Source organism: Protobothrops mucrosquamatus, unplaced genomic scaffold (genome assembly GCF_001527695.2).
Source record: "Protobothrops mucrosquamatus isolate PMUCROS unplaced genomic scaffold, P.Mucros_1.0 scaffold2597, whole genome shotgun sequence".
Taxonomy (NCBI): domain Eukaryota; kingdom Metazoa; phylum Chordata; class Lepidosauria; order Squamata; family Viperidae; genus Protobothrops; species Protobothrops mucrosquamatus.
Genome location: NW_015388651.1, coordinates 11,611 through 39,576, shown reverse-complemented (window position 1 = coordinate 39,576; position 27,966 = coordinate 11,611). Strand labels below are relative to the sequence as shown.

Sequence of the window (27,966 nt, the reverse complement as noted above, 5' to 3'; positions counted from 1 at the left end):
CCCCTCCCCTCAAAACAAACCCAACCACAATAGAATTGCAAAGATAGTCTCTCTCCCGCTTTTTTTTTTATTTTAAAAAAAAGCCCATCATTCTCCCACTCAGGGAGGTCCTGGCCTCTGTCCGCTGCAGAAAAAAAAAAGGCTTCCAATAGGGACCAAGCCACAGTGTGTCCACTGCACCCCCAGACCCAATTTAGTTCTGCTGAGCAGCACAGTGTTTTGCTGCCTGGAAGGCAGGTCTCATAGCCTCATTTCTCCCAGCCAGCAAGCACCACTGTTGCCTCTTCTTCTTTACAGGCTAAAGTTGAAAGGTAGAGGGATAAAACAAAACAGAACAAGGAGAGAAAACACAAAAGGAAGGCACCTCAAAGTGTGATCCTTAGCCAAGGGCAGGGGCTGTCTTCACCCCCGCCTCATCCCAACCCACATGTACACCTCGTCTGGGCAGGCTTTATGCGCTTTGCCACTTCTACACAGTGGCAGCAGTTTTTCACTCAGGATCTGGTTATGGCAGCTGTGACCAAACGGCCCAGACCAGTTTGGGCTGTTCCCAGTCTCCTCATTTTACAAAGGAATCAATGAACTCCTGGCTTGAGCTGGCATAGAGTGAGGAGCTTTATGAGTGAGGCCACTCAGCTCCAACTCTGCCTATGTAGAATTATTCATTACTTTAAAGGCAAGACGATCTCTTTTTAGGTAATGGTTCCTGTACGGCATTTTTGTGGATTTGGGGCCCAGTGGAAGTAAGCAGCAGGGGACTAGTGTTATCAAATAGGGGTCTAAAGGAATGGAAATCAGAACAAAAATTAGATCTCTCTCTACATATATATAATATACATATAAACAGATGTGCATTAAGCCAGAAGTTGCTTTAGAACAGGGAGGCTCTATCTTGCATCGTTGCCCATCCAAGTGCACAATTTGGGAGAAGGTGCTAGGGCCCGGTGTGAAGAGTAGACCTGAAAAGGGAAAACTGCATCTTTGATTTTGCAACACCAAGTGATCAGCTGGTGATCCTCAAAGAAAAATTGAACTCTTTGAAGATATAGCTAATTGCTTTCCTATCTATGTGAACTGAGAGCCACAACAGACATGGTTTCCATCTTTCCCCTCTATTCAATATGGTTAGGAAATCTTCCTTGTCCTAAGGTTGCTATACAGAGTTAGGGCAGAAGAAATAAGAAAACAACCTCTCTGGTCAAAATTATAGGTCTTCTTATTCCTTCTCAACCACCTCTGGGCAAACATAGAGTCTTGGTTTTGCTGCTTGCCATTGCCTGTGAACGTTGAAAAAGGGGTGTAATTGTTACAGCACCAGAAAGCTGGAAAAGAGGGCAGGTGTCAATCCATGCATTCTCTTCTTCCTCCCCAAACTACCTGTGTGAGCAGGGAAATGGAAGATGCAGTCCTCTATACCTATTTTTCCCTAGCCATCCAGGAATCCAGACACCAACTTCAGCTTCATTCAGCTAAGGCAATCCAGCCAATCACCACTGCTGGATTCTGGTTTGGGTGATTGAGTCAAAACAATTGATTAAGACAGACAAGTCAGTGAGAAAAGCACGAGCCAAGAAGTCCCATGATCAGCTGCTTCCCTCCACTCTTCGTCCACCACTTCTTCCTGGGAAGAGTCCGGCTGCTTCCAGCTCAGAAGATATCAGGGCACACGTGCCAGTCCTGTTTCTCTTTGCTTTCCCAGTAGCCTCCCCTGTATACGTGGGACACCTCCTTGGTGTCAGGATCCTTTTTCCGCTCAAACCACAATGCCTTGTAGGGATCGTACGGGGTTCCTGCGCAAGGGAGGCAGCAGAAGAGAAGGGTGAGAATTTGTCAGATTGATGAAAAAAGGTATTAGACAGGCTATGTCTCCTGGGAATGCAACACTAAAACTTCCATCTTAGGGAATGGCCGCAGTTTAAAAGCAATCACACCTCCACACAAATAGCATCTTAGCTAATAGGACTAGAAAAGACTTTGGCCCAACACATGGAGGATGCACCGCTAATGGGGAGCACAGAACAATGGATCAGGTGGACCATTGCCCAACTGTAAGTATAAGGTAGCTTCCTAAATTCTTAAACACTTCCTAAATGGAAGAGGCCAATGAGACACTTACCATCCTCTGTCGCCCTCATGGCTTCGGCTTCACGTTTTTTGCGGGAAAGACGCTGCTTCTCCTCTAAGCGCTGCTTCTCTGCGTTGGCCTCATCCCAACGCCCATTCTCCATGAGTCTCTGGTCAGGCCGGAGTCTGCTGTCCGTGGGAGCAGTACCATGTTCTGGGGCATTGAGAGTCAAAGCCAACTCTGAGAAATAATACATGTTCTCTGCATTCTTCCTGTACCAAAAAGAGGAGAAAAATAACGGAAGTGCTAGCAAAGCTCACGGGTAAGGCAATGACACATATTCATCTTCTCTCTCCCACCCTTTTGTCCCTCGCACAAGTGCTGTTTTTATTGTCACTCTCCGCAGAAGTAACAACTCTTGACCCTGGGAAGTTAGATGCATCATCCATTGCTGCTAACAGAAGGAAAACAGTGATCTGTTGCTCACCAGTCAAGTGAGTAATGAGAAAAGTTACAAAAAAAAAGATAGCCTTTAGATTAGATTGGATAACCTTTATTGTCATTTTTTTTTCCTGTGGGCAGAATGGCACACATTAAAAATGAAATTTGGTTGCTTGCTCTCAAAAGTGTACACATACATAACACACATTTAAAACATACTACATACAACATATGTATAGACCTACACGCTTACATATAAGTAACATATAAACATTAATCACTGTCCATCTTGAATACATAAAGCATCTCAGATGTGTCTTAATTGCTTAATGTTTAATGAATCAGACCATTTTAACCTGGATTTCAAGATCTGTGAGTAAACCTATCCATAACTGACATTTGCATTTGAAACGTTATTTCCATTTGAAATAACGGTTATGGTACATTCAATAGCTGGTGAATAGGCCTTAAAGTGTAACCGGGGGGGGTGGGGTGGAGGGAGGGGAGAAAGAGGATGGATTGTTCTGGGCTCTCCATTCTCTGACCTATACCACTGCTAGCAGACACCCCTCTCCACAAACTTCATAATACTCCGTCATTTATGTTAACGATCTGTTTTGGATGTATTCGTTGAATATAGAAAACAATACTATGTAGTAGTGTGATTTAAATGCTATCGCTATCTATTTCTCCCCCCCACCTTCAACCAAAATCAACTGAATCCATAGAACTTCCTCTTTAGTCAGAAGAGAAAGTGTCTTTGCTGTGTCCCACAGCTCCCTGCAGGAAGCAAGCTCCTTCCATTACTTACGGGAGTGGGTTCCTCTTCCACAACACCATCCTGCTGTCCTCTGTTTCGTGTGTTCTTAGACGGCTGTCACCACCATTCTCCATGCTAGGATTCACCTTGAAGCAGTCAATCTTCTCGTCCCAGGTGCCCAACAACATAAAATGCACTTTTCCTGAAGGATCCAATACCTCGCCCGTGACCTGTTATTAGGAGTTCAGGAGAATCATTGGGCAGAGTTCTACTTTTGCTACTACCTTCTCAATAAAGGTAAACAGGAATCTACATACAAGATAAAATGTGTTTGAACAGTTTCCAGACTCACACATGAACTGAAAAAAACTCATCCTTACTACACTCCAGAATATTGAGCAACTTTTACATACAAGAAGGACGTGTCAGCCTCGCTGCAGGAGAAGTGCTGTCTATGGAGCCCATTAATTTTGCAATCATACAGACCCATCCTTGCCACCCCACTTGATAATAAATAAAGCAAAGTATTTCCTACCTTTCTGGCCACATCTCTGGAGAAGTAACTATAAGGAACAAATTTGAGAATACACCTCTCATTCGTTTTATGGTTCAGAATCTCAATTTCACCAGACTGGGAAGCAAAAAAAGAAAGGGGCAAAGTCAAGCAGGCTCAATACTACCTATGAAAAATTCTAAAAGAGTTATATAATTGTTGTTGTGGTCATCAAAAGATGAAGGAACCAGTCTCCAAGGCTTTGGCTTCTAGCACTATGCTCCAACCATTCATTTGACTGCAACACCACCTCACCGAAATGTTGCCTTATTGTAACTCACCTGGTCTATCCATAATTTGCCCACAATTATGTTGTGCACTGTGGTGGTGACTTTTTTCCATGTATAATGATTGCCAGTTGCATGGAAGATACAATGGATGGTACCTAGAGATAGGAAGATGATACACTTAAGGTAGTTCCACAGTGTTGAAGACTTCTTGTTAAGGTTTGATGGAAAATATATCATGTTCATTGGATGTAACTATTAGGTATGGAAGACTTTAATTCTTATCCAAGGGCTCATAAAATGCATGCATGGAAAGAACAGCAACCTGCTATTCTTTCCATGCATGCATTTTATGAGCTCTTGAAGTCTGCATGTATTCTAAATATCTCCAGCACTGAGATACGCAGCCCAGATTAATGCACCCTAAATGCTGCACTTAATGACAAATATTCAGTGTAAAGGCTTGCTATCTTTCTCACACAGCCTATGTCTAATTAGCAAAAAGCTGGAAACACCAGACTTTGTACAAGTTGGGGAGCAAACATGATTATTAGCTGTTAGTTTTATTAATTGGCTATGCCCTCCTAACATAGCAGGCCACAAAAGGGATAGTCAGTGACCAAGACTTACCAAGCGGCATGATTGAGAGGTATTTGCCACGGAATTTGCTGGTGATTTTAATCTCCTGCCGAAGGGTCCAACCATGTCTGGAATCAGCATGATGAGCAGCAGCTGGAGGATGGTGGCTGACCTAGCAAATATGACAAATAGACAAAAAGGGCATATTTAATCCTGGAATGAAGGGTTCAGGGCTATGCATCAGGAGAAGAGACGAAAACAGAGTCCAGCAATGTATTTACTAAGTCTCGAGGCACTTTCATATGAAAGTAAACTCCGCTGGTGATAGAGACAGGCAGGCAAGCAGACATAATTTACCATATTTATAAGCCAATTCAATCAACTATAACTCTGGGTAATGAATAACACAGCTGGCATACTCAGTTAAATTAACACAAAGTGCAATTAAATAAAAATAAACTATATAAGAGGCACCAGGACAGAGTAGGGTCCATCTGTCTGTCTGCTGGAATAACATGGCTTTAACTTGCCTCCCAAATAAAAAGAGGGAGAAGGCCATCCTCATATCCATGGGTAAGGTCAACCAAAGAGTAGGAACCACCACTGAGAAGGTCTATCATTCCCTTACTATACAACACTAAAAGTGCCAGAACTGTCCTGGAATCAAGGAAGAGAAAAGGAACATGCTCTCCTTTTTACCTGCTCGCAGATGGAACGGTAGCCATTTTCTTCTAATCGGTCTAGCTCAAACGTTTCCCCTAAGAGAGGGTTGAATGGCTTGCTAGTGCGGAAGACAGTCGTGGAGTAGGACGATACAGTAAAAGCAGCCACGTAACAGAGCTGCTCCAAGGAGTTTTCACACCTGGCAGCCCGGTCCAACAAATCATGGTATTCCAAGTCCTCTGTGAGACGCTGCAGCATGGATAGCGGCTCATTGAAATTAACCTGGAAGCAGAAGAAACAGGTGCTAAGCAAAAAATCCTTTCGAGGGATAAAGTATCTGATTCAAAGCTAGATATATCAATCGTGCCCCAGTTTGTGCCAAGATTGAAATTAAACCATACGTTGCAGAATGAAGTTTGGCACAGTTATGCTTCTTGCGACTACCTGGCTTTCTACCTTTCTCCACACGGCATGGGGTTTTACTCAAAAACCAGATGAAAGCCACTCACCGGCATGGGGATCTTGGAGAGCTCCTTGCCAATGCAATTCTTCATGATGCTCCATAAATTCAGGCTGTAATTTGGTTTGTGTGGAATCCGAGTTCTCTTCTCCTTCTTAGTATCCTCTCCCTGATGTTTGTACTTCAGGAGAAAAAGAAGACTATTGTAGTTATAGTCTTATGGAGAAGGGATAGCGTGCATTATCAATTTCTGAGCAAACTCCCAACAATTTCCACTTTACTTTGCTGAAAGTTTAGAAGTAAAGTTACTCTAGTGTCAAATATTCACATCTAATATATCAAAACGAAGACAGCCATCCCAACAAATACTGCCTCTGGAGCACTAACATCTGCATGCCAAATAGTAAAAATATGGGATCAGTGAAGCTGTGGTCAAGATTACTCTTCCCCCCCCCCAAGTCTTCAATAAGCTGTATCTGAAGTTATGCCTTAAATTCTTTCACACTTACACTAGAATGAGAAACCTAGATTGGAGACGGGCAATATGAAGCTTCAAGATACTTTGGATTTCAATTCCCGTAATTTTTGCCACTAATCATGGTAACTTAAACTGATGGGGTTTGAGAGTCAAAACACTTGGAAGCTGTTAATGTTCCTTAGCCCTGATCTAGACCTTCAACCACAGCTAAACCTTGATCACCCAATAAAATCTAATAAAAAGAGCCATGTCCCTTTCCCTCCTCTCAAACCAAAAAAGCAAACTACCTGCTCATCAAGACTGATGTCACTGCTGGCACCACTGATGTTGCTGCCTGTTCGTCTAAAGGAGTTAGAAAGACACACCATAAGAAAAAAGGAATTAGGATGCTCCAGCTGAGATGTTCTGGCCAAAAAGCTGTTCAAAAAGCAATGCAACAAAACACTGGCAGAGCGATATTATGCTACATTATTTTGGCAGAATTGGAAATCATTAAGAACACTGTCAAATATGAAACATTTATGAATCTTGTGGGCAATTAAGGCTAAAAACGTTTTAAAAGTCAGAAGGGGATATACACAAGCACTGTACAATTCCAGACAACTATTTTGATGTAGCATTTGTTATTTAGGAATTTGTTAAATCTGCCAGTTTTACTTCCCATCTAAAACACTTTATCAGCATAGTATAACAAAAATGGAGAAACAGTAGTGTAAAAAAAAAAATTGAACGTAATTCAGAAAAGTGCATCAGCTGATACAAAACGAATCAGCAAAAGTCACAAACATCTAAAACATGAACTTTAGCATCCAAATATTTAATTCTTGCTGCGAACAGAATTGAAACGTTACAAAAATGATAAGAGCCTGGGAGAATTGAAATGTCTTTAGCTAGAGCAAAAAACATAGCCAGCCTCTTGGGAAAAAGAACATTCTGCAACTGGGTGACCCCATCCAAGATGACTCTCTTGAAGAGCTATATTCTGAGCTTCTGACTGAAGGAAGACACAAAGAGAGGCCTCTGCTGACATAATACACTAAACACTAGATGAGGGGTCTTCAAACTTGGCAACTTTAAGACTTGTGGACTTCAACTCCCAGAATTCCTCAGCCAGTCCTGGCTGGCTGAGGAATTCTGGGAGCTGAAGTCCACAAGTCTTAAAGTTGCCAAGTTTGAAGACCCCTGCACTAAATATCTAATCCAAGGAAGTTTGTAGATTAGTAACAGGCCTGAACAACTGAGTGGTGATGGTGCAACTCTGTAAACACTACTGATCACAACTAGTCTGGATGGAGAAACCATCTACTAATGCTGCTTATGAATTGAGTTTCAATTTATTATCTTGCTATCTTTAGTGATTGGTTCCCCATACCTGATATGCATTTTCCCATCTCTGGATTATCTGTTCTGTTATTTCACATAGTGATCTACGTGACAAGTAAAGCAGAATTGTATGGGGCATCACAGAGCCGAGACAAGTGCCCCAGCACCATCTTTTAATCATAATCACCAGGGAAGTGTGAGGTCATCGCAATGCTATACAGATAGTCCTCACTTGATGACCATTTGTTAAGAGGCTTTTCTAAGTTATGAAAGCACTGAACGAGGAAACAACCTTGTTGCGGCCATCACAGCACTCCTGCAGTCATTTGATTATAATGTGGGCTGGTCAACTAGCTCAGTTACAACAACTGCGGCATCCTGCAGTTATGTGATTGCCATTTGTGACCTTCACTGCTGGCTTCCAATAAGCAAAATCAGTGGGGAAGCCTGCAGGAGATAGTAAATGGTGATCAAATGACAGCCCAGTTTAATAGCTGTATGGGACTCTAGAGATAACTGGAACTGCTTCAACTGCTATCATAAGTTGATATAGTCACATCTCACCATGCTTTACAACTATGTCGCTTAGCGACCCCTCCCCTCCCCCGCCAATCAATCAGATTTTACAGTCAATGGTATCAAAGTCTCTGAGATTATACAATGAATCAGCTGAACCACACATCTTCTCTTTCTTCCCCAACCATGGTCTTCTTACAAGGAAACCATGGTGGGTTTTGTTACAAATCAGATAAAAAACTGGAATGAAAACCAGATTCATTCTAGAATGTCTGGAATTGAGTGTCTCAAGTGTTTTATCACAATAACATATGTAAGGTCAGTGCTTATCAGTTGTTTTATACTGCTCTCCCACTTAAGATTTGCAATCACAAGAATTGGTGGGAGACAAATCACAGTTTCTTTGACCTTTAGGTATCTCCCCCTCCAGGTTTCTAGTCAAGAGAAACTAATGTGCTTTGGGCATAAAAGAGAAAGAGAAAAAAAAGATGATAAGGGAAAGGACTGCAGCTAAGTGTATTCAGTAAGTTTCAAGAATGACTATCAGAACAACTTTTCAACCACTGGTTGAAAAGCCCTGCTCTAAAAGTCTTGGGGGCATTCCCTAAAAGACATTATAATTGATAAGGTTTACCTTTCTTAATTTTGGTTTGTTTGTTTTTTTTTACAGTTTTTCAGTTGAAATTCTGACTTTGCATTTAGTAGCAGAAACTGTTTTGGTCACTGCAGATAATCACTAATATTGGGAGAAAGACTGGGAAAATATAATTCTGTTCATTTTCTTAAGAATTTTAAAGGTATTCTCTAAAAGTCTTGGGGGCATTCCCTAAAAGACATTATAATTGATAAGGTTTACCTTTCTTAATTTTGGGATTTGTTTTTTTTACACAATTCAATCCTGTCCCCATATTATTTAACATTTATCAGAACTGATTGCACGGAATGATCTAGAGTTATTGAAATGATTAATATCTGTTTTCTAAGCACATTAAGTTCAATTTTTCCTTTTCACTTCACCCAGGATGGACAGAAACCTTCCTGTATCTGAAATTTTTATTTTATTTATTATGAAATTGATTTGCCACTCATCTTGTATCCAACAATTCAGAATTGAAATCAGAGATGAATATATCAACAAAATTGAGCTTAACCCTCAAGTCTATAGTGGAGATTCAATAAGCTAGCAAGGAAAATGCCTGCCCTAGAGAGAGAGAGAGAGAGAGAGAGATACAGCACACAGATATTCTTGGCATCTCAGGAACTCGCATAGTCATACCTAGGTTCCAGTTAAATTACTGCAACACTTTCTACATTATAACATGTCTCAGAAACTTTAGATAGTATAGAACTGAAATGTTGAAGTGCTAATGACATAGAGTGATACTATAATGTTACAACTATTTTTAAAAAACTGTAATGGCTCAGTTTGTTTCTAGACTCTAGACTCTAGTATTAACATGGACGCTTCAAACCACAAATAATCTGAACCCTTCGCGTGTCAAAAAGCTGCTAAGAGCAATAGACCTGGGCTAGATGAGGCCAATAATAGATATGATGTAAAAGCAGGAAAACTGGCTCATATAAAGGTAGTCCTTGACTTATAACAATTCCTTTAGTGACGGTTCGAAGTTACAATGGCACCGAAAAAAATGATTTACCAGCCTTTTTACACTTACAACCTTTGCAGCATGCCCATGGTCACGTGATCAAAATCCGGACGCTTGGCAACTGGCTCACATTTATGACTCTTACAGTGTCCTGTGATCATGTAATCACCTTCTGAGATCTTCTGACAGGCAAAGTCAATGGGGAAGCCAGATTCACTTAACAACCATGGCAACAAAGTGCAAAATGGGGCAACATTTACTTAACAAATGTCTCACTTAGCAACAGAAATTTCGGGCTCAATTGTGATCGTAAGTCAGTATCTGTATTTAAAAGCAGTTTCATCACGACTCTACTATATTCTTCTGCCATCAGCTGTCCCCAGTACATTTCTTGGACCAAATCTTATTATTCCCTTACAGAAAGGACACATTGAGAATTATGGGAGTGGATATCCAATGTTTCTAAAGAGCATCAGATTAGTCTAAGCCAGGGGTAGACAACCTTGGCTCTTTTATGACTCGTGGACTTCAACTCCCAGAATTCCTGAGCCAGCATGGCTCAGCTTGGAAACGCTCCCTTTCCCCTCAGAATGGCTGGCTCAGGAATTCTGGGAGTTGAAGTCCACGAGTCATAAAAGAGCCAAGGTTGCCTACCCCTGGGTCTAAACTGACACACACATTCTGTTCACCCTCTTTCCTCCCACATTTTAAGAGCTCAATAGCGAAGCAGCAATATTGTCTTTCCCTCTCTCCTACAAACGTATTTAAGGAAGATGGGGACTGTTTTATGCACTGCATTTTATTCACCGTGTTCTGGTTGCTCACAAGGGTCAAGGGATAAGGGAAATATTTCCATGGATCTGGCATTTAAAATGCCAAAGGCTGAAGGGCGAGAAGCTCTCAACTGAACAGGAGATCACTCACTTGTGTCCCATGCTTTCGGGCATGGTGATGATCTCGGGAGCATCGAAGAACTCGTTATCATCCTCCTCATCGCTCATATCACCCTTTGATGAGCAACACTGATCTGTAGAAAATTACACATCAAGGTTACTTTTTATGAATTTAATTATCTGGGATTCTAGAGCTTCAGCGGAAGATATATGACAAGAGACAGGCTGGAAGGACAGCTTGCCAAGTCTGGCTTTTACCTTTCGAGGAATCCATGTTGCCAGGTGCATTGGCTGGTAGGACTGTAGCTCCACGGAAAGCTCTTTCCAGGTGATTGTGTTGCTTAGCCAGCTGTTCTAGTGTCTCCTCCAAGCGGATACGCTGGTCGCGCTCATACTGTAGAGATTTCTGCCATTTCTTGCTATGTGTCTGGGCCAGCATTAGGAAGTCTCGACAAGCCTAAATGGAAGAAGATGGGGAAAAATCATTATGCCGCTTTCAATGTCATTCTCCTAAGGTGAAAGCTGTATGAAATCTTGCCATGCTATTTGGGCATCAATTCCTTTTTGTATTAATCTGCTTCCTCTAAAGCAGTGGTTCTCAACCTTTTTAATGCCGCGACTCCCAACCGGTCGTAAGTCGAGGACTAAACCGGTCGTAAGTCGAGGACTACCCAACCGGTCATAAGTCGAGGACTTTCCCTGCCCGGGAGCACCGCGCATGCGTGGTTCCGCCCCCTGCGCCGGCCGAGGCGTAGCTGGCAAGCGGCAGAGACGGAGCAGGCCGACCACCAGCTGGCCCAGCTCAAGGGAGGTAAGGCACCCGCCGGAAAAGGGGAAAAAAATGGTGGACAGCTTTGCTTGGCGACCCCCATGAAATGGTCGATCGACCCCAAATGGGGTCGCGACCCGTAGGTTGAGAACCGCTGCTCTAAAGGATGTTACTGGGAAGAGGTCATTTTCTCTGCTTCATAACAGAGCCACCCCAAGTTAAAATACACTAGAATGCAAGTTATTACTACATTCAAGTGGCCAACAACGACCTCTTGTTGGACAATAGAAACTATAGAAAAGTTTACTTCTGTCCACTAGAATTTATTGGACCTAATAGATATTTAATAATTTCCCAACAATTTCAAATATACTTGAACAGTTACACTCAAATATGCACAGCTAGAATCATTTGGTTAGCAAAATTCCAATCAAAATATTTCATATGGCTCCAAGCTCGTTAATCACAAGAACATGGAGACTGACATTGACAGAAAGGGACAAAGAAGTATGAAGAATAAGGAGAACCCACCAGATAATATTCAACATTCAGAAACCTTAACAGACAATTTTTATCATGCACCTTAGAAAAGTATTTTAATTTTAGGATCCCTAAATGTAAAATACCTAGATTTTTAAAAGTATCTTTTTTAAAAAAAACCCACTGGAGTATTTGTCTATTTGAAAAAAGCATTCTGAATATCTGAAAATAGTGTTACAAATGTACACAATTTTAAATATTCAGAATCTATAATAAAGTTGTATACAATTATGCTTGGCATGGAGAAACAGGATAGAAAGAGTATTTCTCGCACACCCATGATACTAAAATCATCTGATGGAAGTTGAGTCATGAGTAATTCAAGACAGATAAAAAGCTCTTCTTCATATAGTATAAATTTAAACAATGAAATTCATTATCATAAAAACTAGTGATGACAACCAAAGCGGATAGATTTGAAACAAAATTAGACAAACCCAAAGAACTTGGTTCTCAAAGGTTGATGTATGCTACTACTACATTCATGTAGTAGTGCTTGAGTTGAAAGTGCTTGAGTTGAAAGGATTGAACAGTGACACCACTGTTGTCTGGGGACGCCCAGTTGGGGACTCCTTTCATGTCCCCATTAAGTTGCCCACCAAGGTGGTACCCATCTATCTATTTGTGGTTGTCCACTTTCAAACTGCTGGGTTGGGAAGAGCTGGAGCATCTGACTGGAGCTCAACCAGTCCTGCAGCAGCAGCAGCCAGATCTTGAATGAGACCCTGCTGAACCTCAGCCCAGCATCCTGACCTCGTGAGCCACCACGCTCTTTTTAGGTTGATGTATGGTAGCTACACATTACCCAGACCAGTTTAATCTAGTGGTTAAGACACCAGACTAGAAACTGGGAGACTGTGGGTTCTAATCCCACCACAGGAATTAAATTCAGCTGGGTACTTTTAGGACAATCATTCTCTCTCAGCTCAACCCATTTCACAGGGTTGTTGTTGAAGGGAAAATGGGAAGGAGGAGTATTAGACGTGTTTGCCCCCTTATTTATAAAAACAATAAAGGCGGGATATAGACAAACAAACAAACAATGAGGCAATAAACTTCATAATTCCAGGTGGAGTGAAGGGATGGGAGTGGGGAAATGAAGGAAGCTCACGTCTTGCTTGCAGGCTTCTCACAGACATCTGACTACTAGAGCAATAGGACTCTGGATGAGTGACCCAGCAGCACTCTTAAGAAATCCCAGTAATCCAAACATACACGGATGCCTTATTAATTTCTGTGAAAAGAAAGATGTAGCTTCCAAGACATATTACATTTTGCTCCTAAACACATACCAGGACAGTTCTCACCTTTTTCTCTTCACATTTTGAATCCACTTTGAGATTTTTCTGCATATCTGAGGCCAACTACAACATTCCTAAAGGGCCAATTTTCATTCAAGCTATTTCTGATGCATAAAACTGTTTTGAAGTGAACACGTCCATTGTTTGAATATTGTGATGTCACTCTTTCTGCAAAGATCAGAATTCCAGTCTTGTGCTTAAGAACACACCTGGTAGCCCCAGGCAACAAGGAATTCCATACAGGCCAAGGAATGGCCTTGCAGAAGAGATATACATATCACTCAGTCCATCTGCCTAAAAGATGAGGGTAGGGGAAGCTTTTGATCTCCTTAATGAAATCACAGGCCGATTACAACTGATTATGTGCCATCAAGTTGTTATCGGGTCTTAGCAATTTTCTCCATGATGATTTGTCCCTAACCTAGTCATTCAGCTCTTCCAATGGTGCACTCATCACTATTGTAATTATTATCTTCTTAATCAGGGTAGTAAATAATTTTGCAAGCTGGTAAGGCTTTTTTTATTTCTGTACTATGTTTTCAATAACAGAAGGTTAGCCTGGAAGATTTAATTATGGTAACTTCTACTGACTAAAAATAACACCAAAGACTGTACCTATTTGATCAGGAAGAAGGGAACTTAGCTGTTTAAGATTTTTTTTAAAAAAATTATAGATTCCTTTATTCAGACATATAAATCAGAATGTTGGTTATACAGGCATATATTCAACCTCCCACTTTTAAATACATCTCCTTTGTACAAATGTTTTTCTCAAGGTAGTTTCTCTAAGAGTTAGAACAGAGCTAAGGAGTGCTGAGGTTACCAACTCAGCTGGACCATAAAACTGCTTTTCAGACATTAATGGGGGTTTGTTTAGCTCAACCTGTTATTTATATTTCCTTTAAGACAAGGGAGATTGCTGCATGATGAACCCTGCACAGAAATGTATCCCACTGTGTTCAGTGAAGCCAAGCCTCTCCAAGATTCTGTTGATTCTGCCATTCCTTAACCTCCCCATCCTCCTTCAATTTTCATGCCCTCCTCTGATGGCAACAACCAGCAAACAGGAAACAAAGGATGCAATTGTGCTGTGAACCCTAAGGATAAAGATCACCAAATCTCAACACTGCGATGTTAGTCTTATCCTAATTTTTCAGAAGATCCTTTCCCCCATATTAGTTTACTCATCTCTTCTGTTTCTTCCCAGTATCAAAAAACCTGAACTTTTTCTTCTGATTGGAATATAGCATAGGGCTATTGCAGGGAATTCAAAACAAGCAGGAATTGTGTGTGTACACCAATACTATGTTCCTCCCCCTTCCAGCTAAAGGCATTTACCAATCTACCCAAAGCCAAGGCAACTAAAAACGCAAAAGAAAATGTCATTGTGGTGCTCTAACCTGAATAGAATTAAGTAGCCAGAGCATTTGAGCTAGAACATACTTGATGGTTTTCTATTTGCTGCACAGGAAAAACCCAGGAAAAAACACTTACATTAATCATGGCATTGGAAGTGATACGGAAGAGCGTGGCACGCTCGTTGATTTGTTTGATCTTCTCGTTGCTCTCAGCAGGTAGCTTCAGAGTCTCCAGTTCACTAAGCGAGCGCTGCAGAGCGGTTCCATGTTTGGCAATCAGATCATTACATGTGCTGAGATCCTCCACCTTGCTGGAGAGGGTGCGCAAAGTATTCTGCAGTTCTGTCTTGTCCGTTTGGGATACAGATTCTTCATCACCTGACTCATCTGTGAGGAATAAGCTGAAAATGTAGAACCGCAGGAGCCTATTTCTAAACCAGGCACACCTTTAAATTCTCTTGCTTTTCCAACCCGGCCACTGTCTTTATAAGGACATATGGAGGTGGTCACATAACAAAGGGGGACAAACTTTCCAGTCAACTCTGTACAGATACTTAATATGATTGGGAAAATACACCTTACCCACGTAAGCAAAATAATTTCTACACCTCAATAAGCAAGCAAAGCAATTCAAGGCGAGAATGATAAAAATAAGAAAAAGCAATGACAGGCCAGCAAAACAATAACAACACAAAGTTAGCAACCATAAAAATAAAAGTGTTCAAAAAGGATCGGGAAGCTCTATGCTGCAAAAGAGCCAGGATCCTTGATTAGAGAAACACCTTTGAATATCAGATGCTGGACACAGGTTTCAGATAAAGAATATTACTTCTGTGCTCTACTTATGACTTCAAGAGTACATGGCCAGGGTCTGTTCAAAGACAGAAGGGTGGATTAGTTGGACCTTTGGTTTTTTTTTTCTTAAGCTCTTCTTTAAAAAACAAACACACCCCAGATCTCTAAAAAAAAAGTTGCATCACTCTTCTTCATCCTTCTCTACAAACAGTGAGTCACAAACTGGAATGACAGTGAACTGTGAACAAACTGTGAGCACAAATATTTAAGAGTAAAGCAGAGAAGACATAGCATGAAAATAAATAGGACAGTACTGTGTTTGGAAAGGTTTCAAATACTGTATATTACTCTCTAAACCAAGGTAATGGGCCATAAGAATTTGGAAGATCAAGGAGTTCCAGGATCAGCTTGCAATGTTCTACATTTTTAAATAAGTACAATAACCTGTAGAATTAATGGCCCTATTATTGGCTTTACCTTAGATTACATGGAAAAATAAATAGTGGACTGAATGTTCAACAGAGCTAAAGCAAAGCTAATATTGGCAACCTTCAAGGCAAACTCAAAAGATATTACCGGGCAGATGGCATTTTGCTTTGAAAGCTCCAAAAATGTTGTTCCAGGAAAATCTGCCAAATACCTTGTTTGTTTCCACAGCCAAATTCTTAATACTACATGAAAATCCAAACACTGTACAGGAGCTAGTGGCACATTTTTCATGTGTTTTCCCTTTCACAAATAGTAAATAAGTACCAAATTACAAAACTAGAGGCAAGTCAGCAAAGAATGCACTCAGGGCATACCAGGTAAGGAACAAATGTATTTTTAGAAATAACACTAAGGAACTGAAGGGCTAAACCGCATTTTCTTAATCACAAAATTTTCTTCTATACTGGAGTATCCATTTGACACTGATACTGACATTTGGGTATTTTACCTAATCAGATATAAAGGACCCAAGGCATTAGATGAACTATAGAGTCAATTCAATGGTACCGATAGAAAATAAATCTAACTTGTCCTGGGAAATCTGATGCGTAAAAACAGAACATCAATTTTGAGAAGTATGTTATATTCACAATAATTCAACGTGGCCAATGGCCTCAGTATACTCTACACACAATTCAGAGGACATTGAGCAATTTAACTGAATAATAAACGTTTGGTGTTTGGCAGAAATTCTTTCTTCAGGGAGCTGGATGCCTGAACAGGACAAACTGGAAGAACATTCATAATTCCCAGCTGAAAATAAAATGGGAGATACTATCTACAAATATTTTAACTCTTAGTCACCAATACAAGATCACTATATACATGATATATCTATCTATGCATCCATCTATCCATCCTTGAAACCACAGGAGATATTGGGTATTAAAAATAATGGAGTAGGATGAAAAGGAGTTGATGAGCTTCAGTTACTTTCTATTGGCAAGAGTCATAAATCATGCAAATTCAGAGCTACTCATTGCCCAGTATTTTACATTACTTCTCTTAGATCAGTGGTGGCGAACCTATGGCACAGTGCCAGAGGCGGCACTCAGAGCCCTCTCTGTGGGCACATGCGCTGTCACCCCAGTCCTAGGCCTTCAGCTGGGTTTTATAAAACCTTTTTGCTTTAGGCCTCCGCCACCGTGTGCAAAAAAAAAGGTTCAATCAATCAGTCAATTTCAACTTCTCGCGGGGAAAAAAAAGATCTTGCAAAGTTGGAATTGATTGATTGAACTTTTTAGTCCCACCTAGTCTGCCGTTACCACCGCAGCCACGCCCACCCAATGGGCCACACCCACCCAATGGGCCACACCCACCTGGCACCCGATGATGCATAAGTGGGTTTTGGGTTGCAGTTTGGGCACTCGGTCTCTAAAAGGTTCGCCATCACTGTCTTAGATGTTTCCTCCACAATAAGACTTTTAATATTCCTGCTACTCCTACACACCCTGCTCTATTTCTGTTGCTCTTAACTTGTGTTTTACCTGATTCTGCCAGCATTTTAACTGCTTTTGCTTTGGCCAGCTCCAAGGCTGTGACCCAGCGCTGCCGCTCAACCTCTGAGCTGGCCTTCAAGTGGTAGGTCTGTGCCCCTCCATTGGAAATAATGAAATTACAGGAGTCCTCCACAGTGATGTTTGCTGTGGCCAAGTTGATGGTTCCACGGCAGGTGTGTCGCATTTCTGCTTTAGACCTGTGGGCAAGGTACATAGAGAGCACAGGAGAATGAAGTAATAAAAGTATCAGCAGTTTAGTCTGAGACAAAGAATAAGCGGAAAAACTATCTTCTCTTTCCTTCTGGGAAAATGTGACCCACACTTCACTAGAGAAATATAGCCTATTAACAGCAAGCTAGGACTCCAGAAGATGGTAGGGGACAGGAAGACCCGGAGGAATGTTGTCCACGGGGTCGCGATGGGTCAGACACGACTTCGCAATTAACAACAACAACAACAGGGACATCATTAGGTTGTATCAAATTGGTCACTCAATTAATAAAAGGCTCTGTGATTTGGCAGATATTTTTGTCGGCGAGAAAAGTGAGGGAAACAATTTTATGCCCATCCACCCTGTAGTCAAACAACACATTATTTCCCATCCTTTTCTGAAAGTCACCAAATCAACAAGACTAGCTGGGTAGGATGATGGTGAAAGGCTGCAAGATAAGAGGGAATTACGAAAATTCATCTCCCTCCATCCTCAATTAATGGAGGCTCTCACTGAAAAAGTCACTCTATGACACCAACAGAACTCCAGCCATTTCCCTTATGTATAAAAATCTTTTGTGGGACCAGGTCATATTTATTTCTGGGATATTTCAGACCATAGTAAGTGGGCATGGTTTCAAAGCAGATGGAACTAGGGTCCCTGGCCACTGTGAGTTATTTGTTTTTAAAACGGTGTTAAGCCTATTTTAGGCTTACATGATAAGTTTTTGTATCCATTTCTATTTCAATTCTGTGGTAAATGGGAGGAGGTTCCATGAAATACAGGGGAGGGCAGGAGATGAGAGGGCAGGGGAGAGGCTTATAGGCTGCCTGATGTCCTGGGGCAGTAAGCAATCTGCTACTGTTCCCACAAGAAGAAAGAAGTCTAGGGATTTCAGTGATTATAAATTGCTTAAGATTAATTACCAGATGTTGTGAACTTTCGCAGAACTGAAAGAATGAGCTGCCAATAAAAAAACGGGCTTCTAGTACATAAAGCAATGAGACCCGGGGCAGGAGCAGAATGCTAAAGCAGTTTTGTATATGAATATACACAGTTTAAATTACATGATTAGAAGGAAAGTGGAATTAATCTGAGCTTCCAATTATTGAGCATGATAATGTTAATACTAGCCATATTTCTTCCCCTCAGTATGTACATCTGCCTTTCTGATTTTCTAAGCACTCCTCCAATTAACTAATTGTACAGCAACAGTTTTGTGAGGTCGATTAGTACTATTTACATTTTTCAAATGTGCAGCTGGGAATAAAATCTGGTTTAAGACTTTATGAATATATGGCAGCAACAATTCAAATTTAAAGTAGTGTAGACTCTTCAGCTATCAAGTAAAATAGAGAACAACTCTTTTTTATTTCATAGTTCTAACAAAGGTTTTGACTAGTTATACATTTTAGAATTTTCCCTCTCATGGACAAACATGATTATATTTGTTTAATACGTTCCTGGACAGTAACCCTACAGGCAGTAATTATATGATACTAATATGACTGTACACACCTACTTCAAGTATCACTTACTCAAAAGGGGGGAAAAACCCCACACTCTTCCACAGATATATTTGTCCACAGAAAAACAATGAGTCATATCACACCCTTCCAGACAGTGTGAAATGGTACTGCCTAGAAATAATGTGTTAGTAGACATTTCACATATTTGATCATCCTAGCTATAGCCCCAAATTTCAGCAGTGTGTTACTCAGTACCTCCAAAATTATTCAACCAGAATGAAGCATCTCAATCTATCTAATGCAGCCTTTCTCAAAATGGTGCCTTCCAGAAATGTTGGTATTCTTAATTTCCAAAATTTCTGGCCATTGCTTCTGTGCTATAATCCCTGGCCATTCTGGGAGTTGCAATCCCAACCCACTGGAAGAAAACATATTGGGAAAGGTTGAGCTAATTGCACAATAATTACACCTGGCCAAATAACAGTGAGAATTATGATTTATGTAGGTTCAAATCCAGAACTATTTACAAGATAGTGTTAATAGTTTTCACAAAGTGTTAAACTTCCAAGAGGACCTAAGAGGAGGTACACACATGCAGGGGCATCCATTTTTTTTTCTACTGAACTGCAGCAGGTTTGGTCTATATATTCAGTATTGAATGTTGTGTGCATACTCACTTTTATGTATAGATTTATTTGTTATTCCATTTGAGCAGTGACCTAATAAACATCATTTGTCAAAATGTACAAAATGACAATATTTATTTAAAACATCTAGATATGAATTGACTTCAGGGGAAACAAAGGTGGATTTAAGATGCCTTTGCTTTTTGCAGAGCCAATGACCATGGCAGAACAAGGAGCTTGCAAACAGATTAAGGCCTCAAATTCCTCCCTGGATAAAAAGCAGAATCTGAAATTGCTGGTAAGTGCTTTGTACAGATGTTCCTTGTGAAGAGACCATAAAACAGCTGTCTCCTGAGGGTTTAGAGCTCTGATTGCTGGGAGAGTCTGCTCTGCACAAGCCTTGGTGCAAAGGGATATTGGATTTGCTCACAGTCAATCACGTCTGAAAATGACCTATAAACCCTGCTTTAGAAAGAAGTTATTTCACACATTAATTTTGTTCTAGAAGATGTAATGGTTACAGTAGTGGCCAAAATTGTGGAATTTTTTTTGGGAAAAGTGTATTTTTGAGGTTTGATGGCTAATAACACCACTTTTGGGGGGGGAGTAGTACCATAAAATTATATATCAATGGAAAGATAATTTAATCAAGAATGTAATGCAACAAAGTTTGTTCAATGATCTGTACTGTATTCTATGAAAGGTTATAGCCAAATAACCAGAAAAAGGAAGCACGGCTTGCTTAGGTTGATATCAGGTAGCTTTCCTTCATCTGATTGTAGCCAATGAGCGAGCCAATCAGGTGTCATCTTGTTTTGGCAATGAGCCAATCAGATCATAGTAGGATTCGGTTATTGAAGCTGAGAGGAGGACATTTGTCAGTGTGTTATGTGATCGCTATCAAGTTGGTTGGGTTTTTTTTTTGTGTTCTTTCATTTAGTGAGCATGTAAAATGTAATAAAATTAAAGTAATGGTGCAAAGAGTTGACTGGTCACTCAGAAAGCGATGTAAAAGAGTATTATTAAGTGAACAAAGCTACACTTATAAAGAAATTAGAAGAAAAATTGGTGGAAACTTAACTAAAGGTGGCATTTCTACTGTACACTTTTTCCAAAAGGTTTCCACAATTTTGGCCACTACTGTATATACCAGTGGTGGTGAAACTATGGCACGCGTGCCGGAGGCGGCACTCAGAGCCCTCTCTGTGGGCACATGCACTGTCGCCCCAGCCCCGCCTCCCCCTTCTCACCAGCAGCCCCCCTGGAGGAGAGTCGCCCCCAGGCACAGACCACATGGAGCAGCACAGCCAAGCACATGGCAGCCAGGCAGCGGGGACAAGACTCCGCCCTCACGCCCCATCGCACACAGATGATGCTGCAGGGCACGGGCGGAGGGCGTGGCTGCCACGGCGCTGCTGGACTGCCTGGGCAATCTACTGCGGTGGGCCGTGGAGGCGGTGGGTGGCCTTGCGGGGGCAGAGTGGGCAGGGCGCAGAGCGGAGCGGGCGGGGAGGCAGGAGCGGTTTTTGGACACTCAGTCTCTAAAAGGTTCGCCATCACTGGTATATACTAATAGAAAGTAACAGAAAGAAAACAAAAATGAAGTACTGCATACTTTATCATAGCAAAACAAATCAAGTTTAGGAAAAAAAATCTTCATCAAAGTTGCAACGGTCCAAATAACATAGTTCTCACTGTGCATTTGAAAAAGCATTTTATAGCTGGGAACTTCAATGAGAGAACTATTTAGATACAAAGGCTCGCTTATATGCTTAATTTCTGATTTTTATTCTCATTTTAATTTTTGTTAAATACATGGATTTCAGTGATAATAACAAGAGATGAATACATATTATAACAATATTTTTACTAGTGGATAAGAATATTTTTCCTTTCTTTTAATTTTTTTTCTTTTGGCATACAATACAAAACACTCATTATCAGGAGTCACAAAAATGCTCAGGTTCTTTCCTAGCACAGAAAATTGTCCCAAGATTCCCTTAAAAAAGAAAACAACAACAACAACTGCCATTACATCTCTTCATATGTTTACTGTGATGCATATCAGTCACAAAACCCAGGAACGAGGACATTTTACTGTAAATATGGGGGTGGGGGTGGGTTTTGAGTGGAGGAAAATTCACAGCTCCAGATTGAAGGAAAGAGAATACTGTTGTGGCATCCAAGGATACTGAGAGTGGGACTGAGCATAAGTTATCTACTGGTAAGTAGAATCTCTCTAATGAAAATCAGTAACATATCCATAGGTACAAATACATTTATTTGTGCTTGTGTGCATGTCTGTGTGTGTGCATAGATATGTGTACCGGAAGGGACTACCAGATAAATATGAGTGATGAAATCCAGCAGTAAGGAAGGACTAGTTTGGGGAAGTCTAGTCCAACATATATTGTGCACCCACCTCTATGTTTCCCCCCTCCTGTGCATGTCCTTTGACAAGAGTTCCAGAGCTAATCACCGTTTCACCAATGAGATCACAATATTTGTGACAGAGGCTTCATTTGTCAACCATGCCACAATTCATTCCTTTCCTTCGGTTCTCGCAAAACTGGCTGTAGATATTGCTGTGCCTCCTTCCCTTCCAAGTTTGCAGAAATAACCAACCACACATACCTTTGACATTCACCCAACTCCCCCCCCTCCAGCCTAAACAGAGAACAAAGTCCTCTTATATTGACCTGGTACCAGGCAGAGCCATCTCTTCCCCACTGCACTGAGAAGCTGAGGAACAGAGCCTGGAGTATGCATAACCTGCTTTCAGGAGGGGCACAGAAACTGCCAACAAGTGTCACTACAAATGCCACTGGCTTTTTACCTCCTCATCTAGAGAGCCTGGTCTGGAGAAAGCAACAAGGCATGCCTTCGCCTTCCTCTCAGCCACTTCAGACCACCAAGGAAATATGACCTCCGCTTGCCAACTATTCTCTTATCCACCTGAGTCTGGTTACTTCATGAATAATAAAGAGCTTGTGGTTAACAAGCCAGAGATGTGTGTGCTGATTAAGGGGTGGCATTTCATGTTTTCATGTGTTCCTTTCTACGGGGAGTCCTTGACTTACGACTGGTGGCCTGGCGACCATTCAAAGTTACGGCAGACACCCCTAAAAACTAGCTACGAGTTGATTTTGAAGTTAAAATACCTGCACACACACCACGATCACGTGGTTGCATTTTGGGCTTTTGGCAACAGGCTTATTTTTTACAGTTGTTTGTAGTGTCCTGCAGTCACGTGACTGCAATTTTTAAAATGTTTTTTTTTGGCCAGTTCCTAGGGTTTACTTCTGGTTTCTGGCAAAAAAAAAAGCCCATTGGGCATGATGGATTTACTTAAGACCCACGGCATTCGCTTCATAATCACCACAAAAATACCAAAAAATTGGGTCTGATGTCTCAACTTATGACCATAATTCTGGGCTCAGTTATGGTTATAAGTTAAGGACTTCCTGTACTGAAGCTACACATAACAGGAATTTACATGAGGATACTAGGAACTTACTGAAAAATAAATTCTGGAAGAAGGTATTAATCAATTTCATGCTGCTGCCAAGCAAATTGCACAGCCATTTTCATGAAATCCTCAGATGACACAATCAGACACACTGGGAGTTTAATGAGGAAAAGCAGAACCACTGGCTAGCCTAAATTTGGTTTGGGAACAGAAATAATCTGCTGAATATCAAAAATAGAAATATAAAGATGTCTGAATAACCGAGATCCGTAATTCCAAATACAGGTGGTCCTCAACTTACAACCGTTCATTTAATGACCGTTCCAAGTTACAGCAGCACTGAAAAAAGTGACATAACCATTTTTTCACACAATCGTCGCAGCATCCCCGTGGTCAAGTGATCAAAATTCAGGCACTTGACAACTGGCACGTATACATCATGGCTGCACTGTCCTGGTCTAATGGTTACAGCACCAGGCTAGGAAGCAAGAGAGACTGTGAGTTCAAGTCCCACTTTAGCCATGAAAGCCAGCTGGGTGACCTTGGGCCAGTCACTCTCTCAGCCCAACCCACCTCACAGGATTGTTGTTGTGGGGAAAAGAGAAGGAAGATGTGTGGGATGTGTTTGCCGCCTTGAGTTATTTGCAAAAATAATAAAGATAGGTTACAAATTAAATAAAAAAATAAATTTATAATCTTCCCAACTGGCTTCTGACAAGCAAAGTCACCGGGGGAAGCCAGATTTGCTTAACAACTGTGTGATCCATTTAACAACTGCAGTGATTCATTTAGCAATTGTGACAGAAAAGGCTGTAAAATGGGGCACAGCTCAGTTAATAACCGTCTTGCTTAGCCATGGAAGTTTTGGGCTCCATGGTGGTCGTAAATCGAAGACCACCTGCATCTGCCCTGAAGACATTTTTAAATTTAGAGATTAGGTTTTCCTTTGATGCCCCTCTTCCCATGCAAGATCGCTCTTGTGAAATCTAACTGCAGCTCTATAAATATCTACTCAGATTTAAATTCATTGATGTAAGTTTGCAGACTTGTTGTTTCTCTGCAGATTAACTTTGAAGCAATTCTCACTGAATCATTTGAATTTATTTACAAATAAGGCTGAATATAGCCCGGCTTTACAAATTTTCAGGAATGTCCATAACCGAGTTCTTACACTCATGGCAGCATTTCTACTTGAGATTTATAAGGAATAATATCCCTGCTATGTCATTAGTAGTGTCATAAGCATTTATAACTGAAAACTGAACCTGTTGCTCTGCTCAGATAGCTGGAGGCCCTTTAAACAGTACATTATGTACTAAGCTCAGGAGATACTTGTGTTTTAACCTATCTCCTGGAAAACGGTGCCTTAAATATATTTAGAAGGACATTTACAATATGCAACATGGGTAATATATCCTGTATATAACCCCAAATATTGAACGTAGAGTCATAATTCTGTTTTTTAAGGAAAAAAACAGGCTTCAGTTCAATATGCTTACTGTATAATTATGGTTAAGAATTAACTTACCTGCTTCTATCAAATACAGCTTTCCTTTAACCATGCCATTTTTAAAGAGAAAAAATGTTCCAAGACCAATAATGTCCAACAACCAGTTTCACCACCAAAAAACCTATTATTTTTTTGATCACATTTCTATTCTGAATTTTTCTCAGATATTTTTAGTTATCTGATTTAAGACTATCACACATCAACAGTCTAACAACAGAGTGACAACAAATTCAATGTGTAAGATGGAATAGATGAGGGGCAGATGATTCCATCCCTTCATTTCAGAGTGCCTCTGAAGGTTTTCATCTACACTACAATGCCCGCTTTATAAAATGTTTTTAAAACAGAGTTTGGTGCTTGGCAATGGAGAAAGAATTGCTAGCTACTTGACTAATAAAAATACACTATATTATTATTTACAGATCAGTAATTTTATGAGTCTAGATAGCACACATTAAACCCCAAATGAAACTGATCGTGCGTAAGACTGGGTTGAAAATGGAACATAATTCAGTGGAAGAAATACTTCAAGCGTTAGTTGCTCTGCATTTTGAGAAAGATACTGGTAGCAACTCTTCTCTTGTACAACAATAAAATTGCTAGGTAAACTCAGGACAAAAAGGGAAAGTAGTCTTCCTTTTCAAAGGAAAACACTAAGATTTTAGAATTCTTTAAACAAACTAGAATAGCATTTATCAACACACAAATAAAGAAATCCTCTATCTTCAGAAATGCTCTTTTGATTTATTACAATAATCTTTTTTATCCTTTAATAAAGGAGCAAAGCCAAGGTCAAAACGCTCCACCATATCCAATGCTTTTTTCTTGTAGTTCTGTAAGGCACAGAATAAGATAAGCATGTGAATTTCTCCATATATTTTCTGAATTGCTTCCCCTCTAATGGCTGGTCTAAATTTTCCTCTGGAGTGAGAGGATCATGTTTCTTTAGATCCTTATCCTGTCTTGCCTCCAGATAGACACATTTCCTTTTGGTCCTTCTGAGATCAAAATGACCTTGGAGAGCAGATTCCTTGAAGCAGACCGGAGGGATTCAAAGTCAAATTTAGTATTCTGAAATTAGAGTCCCCCATCTCTGACCTGAGGGACTTGGGAGAATACAACAAACTTTCAAATAGCAGATTACATACTTCATTAAACTAAAAGGTTTAATTTACGGAGAAATACACACAATCTGATTATATAGTGGCCCACAAGATTTGAAAGTGAAAACTTTGTTGCTTAATTCATCTGCAGTGATATACACTAATATTTATATGAAATATATGGATGGGTCAGGCAGAGACGCAACCGAGCAATATAAGTTACAATGAGCTGTTTAGAGAGGCAATAAATACTGGTAGGCATTTGCTTAGAAAAAAGCCACACTGAATGTCCAGAAGATAAATTAAACACAGGTATACCACAATTTAAAGGAGAAGCATTTGAAATGGGATTGTTTCAAAAACCAAAATCTAACAGCTTGGGATATTACATTTTTTATCCAGTCCTCTTCAAAGAAGTTGAGGGCAGTATTCAGAAGCTTATCCTATCCCTTCATCTCAATGGTATTTATTTATTTAATGTTGTATTGCTCTTCTTGGAGGACCTTAGTTTATTTTGTCCAAAACCAAAAATGTAAAGGGAGAGTATTAAATAAAATTAACAAAAATAACTCCAACAGGAAGTACAAAAATTAAAACAAAGCTAATTTACCAAAAAAGACCACAACAAAAAAACAAAAGTAGCAGCAGACCAACTTATAAGACAATTTGGTCCTAAAGTTGTTAGCCCATAATGCATGCATGAACAAACATGCCTTAATGGGTTTCTAAAGAAGATATAGTACTGTGGAAGCCAGCCAAACTTTCCTTCAGGAGAGAATTTCATTATCTAGGCTGTAGGTAGATGGAAGTCTCAAATAAACAGAGTTGAAAATAATGTTTTGCCTGCACAGCCAGTCATCAGTTTAATAGTTAAGCAAAAAATGTGAACCTATGCTGTTGTCCAAAGTACATTATGCCACATCTACAGCCTCAAAAGAGCTACAGTGTGTGACATGAAAAGTTTGTGAATAACATTTCTAAACTACTGAAATGAATTTCTCTCCTAACTTTGACAACACCTAGCTCAGAAGAGGTTTTTTTTTCCTTAGCAGCATGCCTGTACACAGTTGGTTAGATTTCTGGCATGAGGAGACAACTGCCATATCTCGTCCACAGCTCTTTAAGGAGCTTGCAATTTGCAACTGGGTTACAGAGGCCACTAAATGCGAGTTAACTTTTCCTATTCTTCATTCAGTGCAGCTGATGTTAGGGCCATTAATTTCCAACGCGCTTAACTAAAAAAACACACACACACGAAGATTGATCTCTCAAAACACAACTATCTCTGATGAACTGGTGTAAATCGGTGGAAGAAACGAAGAGGAAAGGGGATGATGGAAAGAGGAAGAAGGAATACAAAATCCCCACAACCTTCTCTAACGTGTAAGTGTGGTCCTCCAAACACTGGCTAGATGGAATGGCCTTTGGGCACCCGGCGAGGGTGTCTGGCTAAGCCAGGGGTAGGCAAAAGAGTGGAACCCGGGGCTTCCAAGAAATCGCTGGGCTGCAACTGCCAGCAGCAGCAGCAGCCCCAACTAGCGCGTGCCCGAGCGAGAGAGGTGCCAGATGTTGGCCTTCAACTACGGCTGGAAGAGCACAGCTGCCCCCCTCCCTCCTGCTCCGCCCCCGACACTTCTCAGGCCGCGGCTGGCTCCGGATACCCTCGTGCTACGTGGCAGGAAAACGCAGGGCGCTCGCGAGCCTCCCTGTGGGGCGGAAGCGGAGGGAAAGGGCAGCAATACCAGCCCGGCGGAGACAGAAGGGCAAGAGGGGAGCAAAGCTTGGGCAGCCCTTATGAGGAAGGGGCAGAACCAGCCTGTACTGGCGGAAGAGGACTCGGCCTCACCTGTAGTAGCTGAGAAGCCCATTGCTCAGCACGAACCATCGCCGCTGATACCCTTTGATGTAATTGGTCCATTTGAAAAGCCAGCCTTCCCGAGCCGCCCCGGAAGTTGAGCTCGTTGACCCGGAAGCGGAAGAGCTCCCCCCTGGAGCGCTTGTCACCCCCCCTGGGGCCGGTCCCCCAGGGCCCAATGTCCCTCCTCCGGCGTCACCTTTTCCAGCACTTGGCCCCGGCGATGGCAGCGGGGTCACAGGGCCAGATCCGCAGGTTCCTCCTGGGCCGGTAGCTACGGGGGCCCCTGGTCCGCCAGGCGCCATCCCTGGGCCGGGTCCCGCTGCTCGCAATTCCGACATCGCAGAGCGCAGAGCGCAGAACCGCCGCCTTCCCGAGCCTAAGCGCCGTCTGCTAACGGGAGCCGA

At 41.2% G+C, this 27,966-nt stretch overlaps 1 protein-coding gene across 1 annotated transcript; it reads right to left on the bottom strand.

Moving 5' to 3' along the window:
- Positions 1–27,900, bottom strand: OSBP (oxysterol binding protein). The gene is made up of 14 exons (XM_015825325.1): positions 27,551–27,900; positions 17,305–17,513; positions 14,670–14,920; positions 10,824–11,022; positions 10,597–10,699; positions 6,514–6,568; positions 5,798–5,929; positions 5,325–5,570; positions 4,677–4,797; positions 4,101–4,204; positions 3,802–3,897; positions 3,318–3,496; positions 2,117–2,337; positions 1–1,790 (listed from the first exon to the last, which is right to left on the bottom strand). Exons 1-14 carry the CDS (start codon positions 27,898–27,900, stop codon positions 1,648–1,650), a joined length of 2,409 nt encoding a protein of 802 aa, XP_015680811.1. The 3' UTR covers positions 1–1,647.
- Between the last annotated feature and the right edge of the window lie 66 nt (positions 27,901–27,966).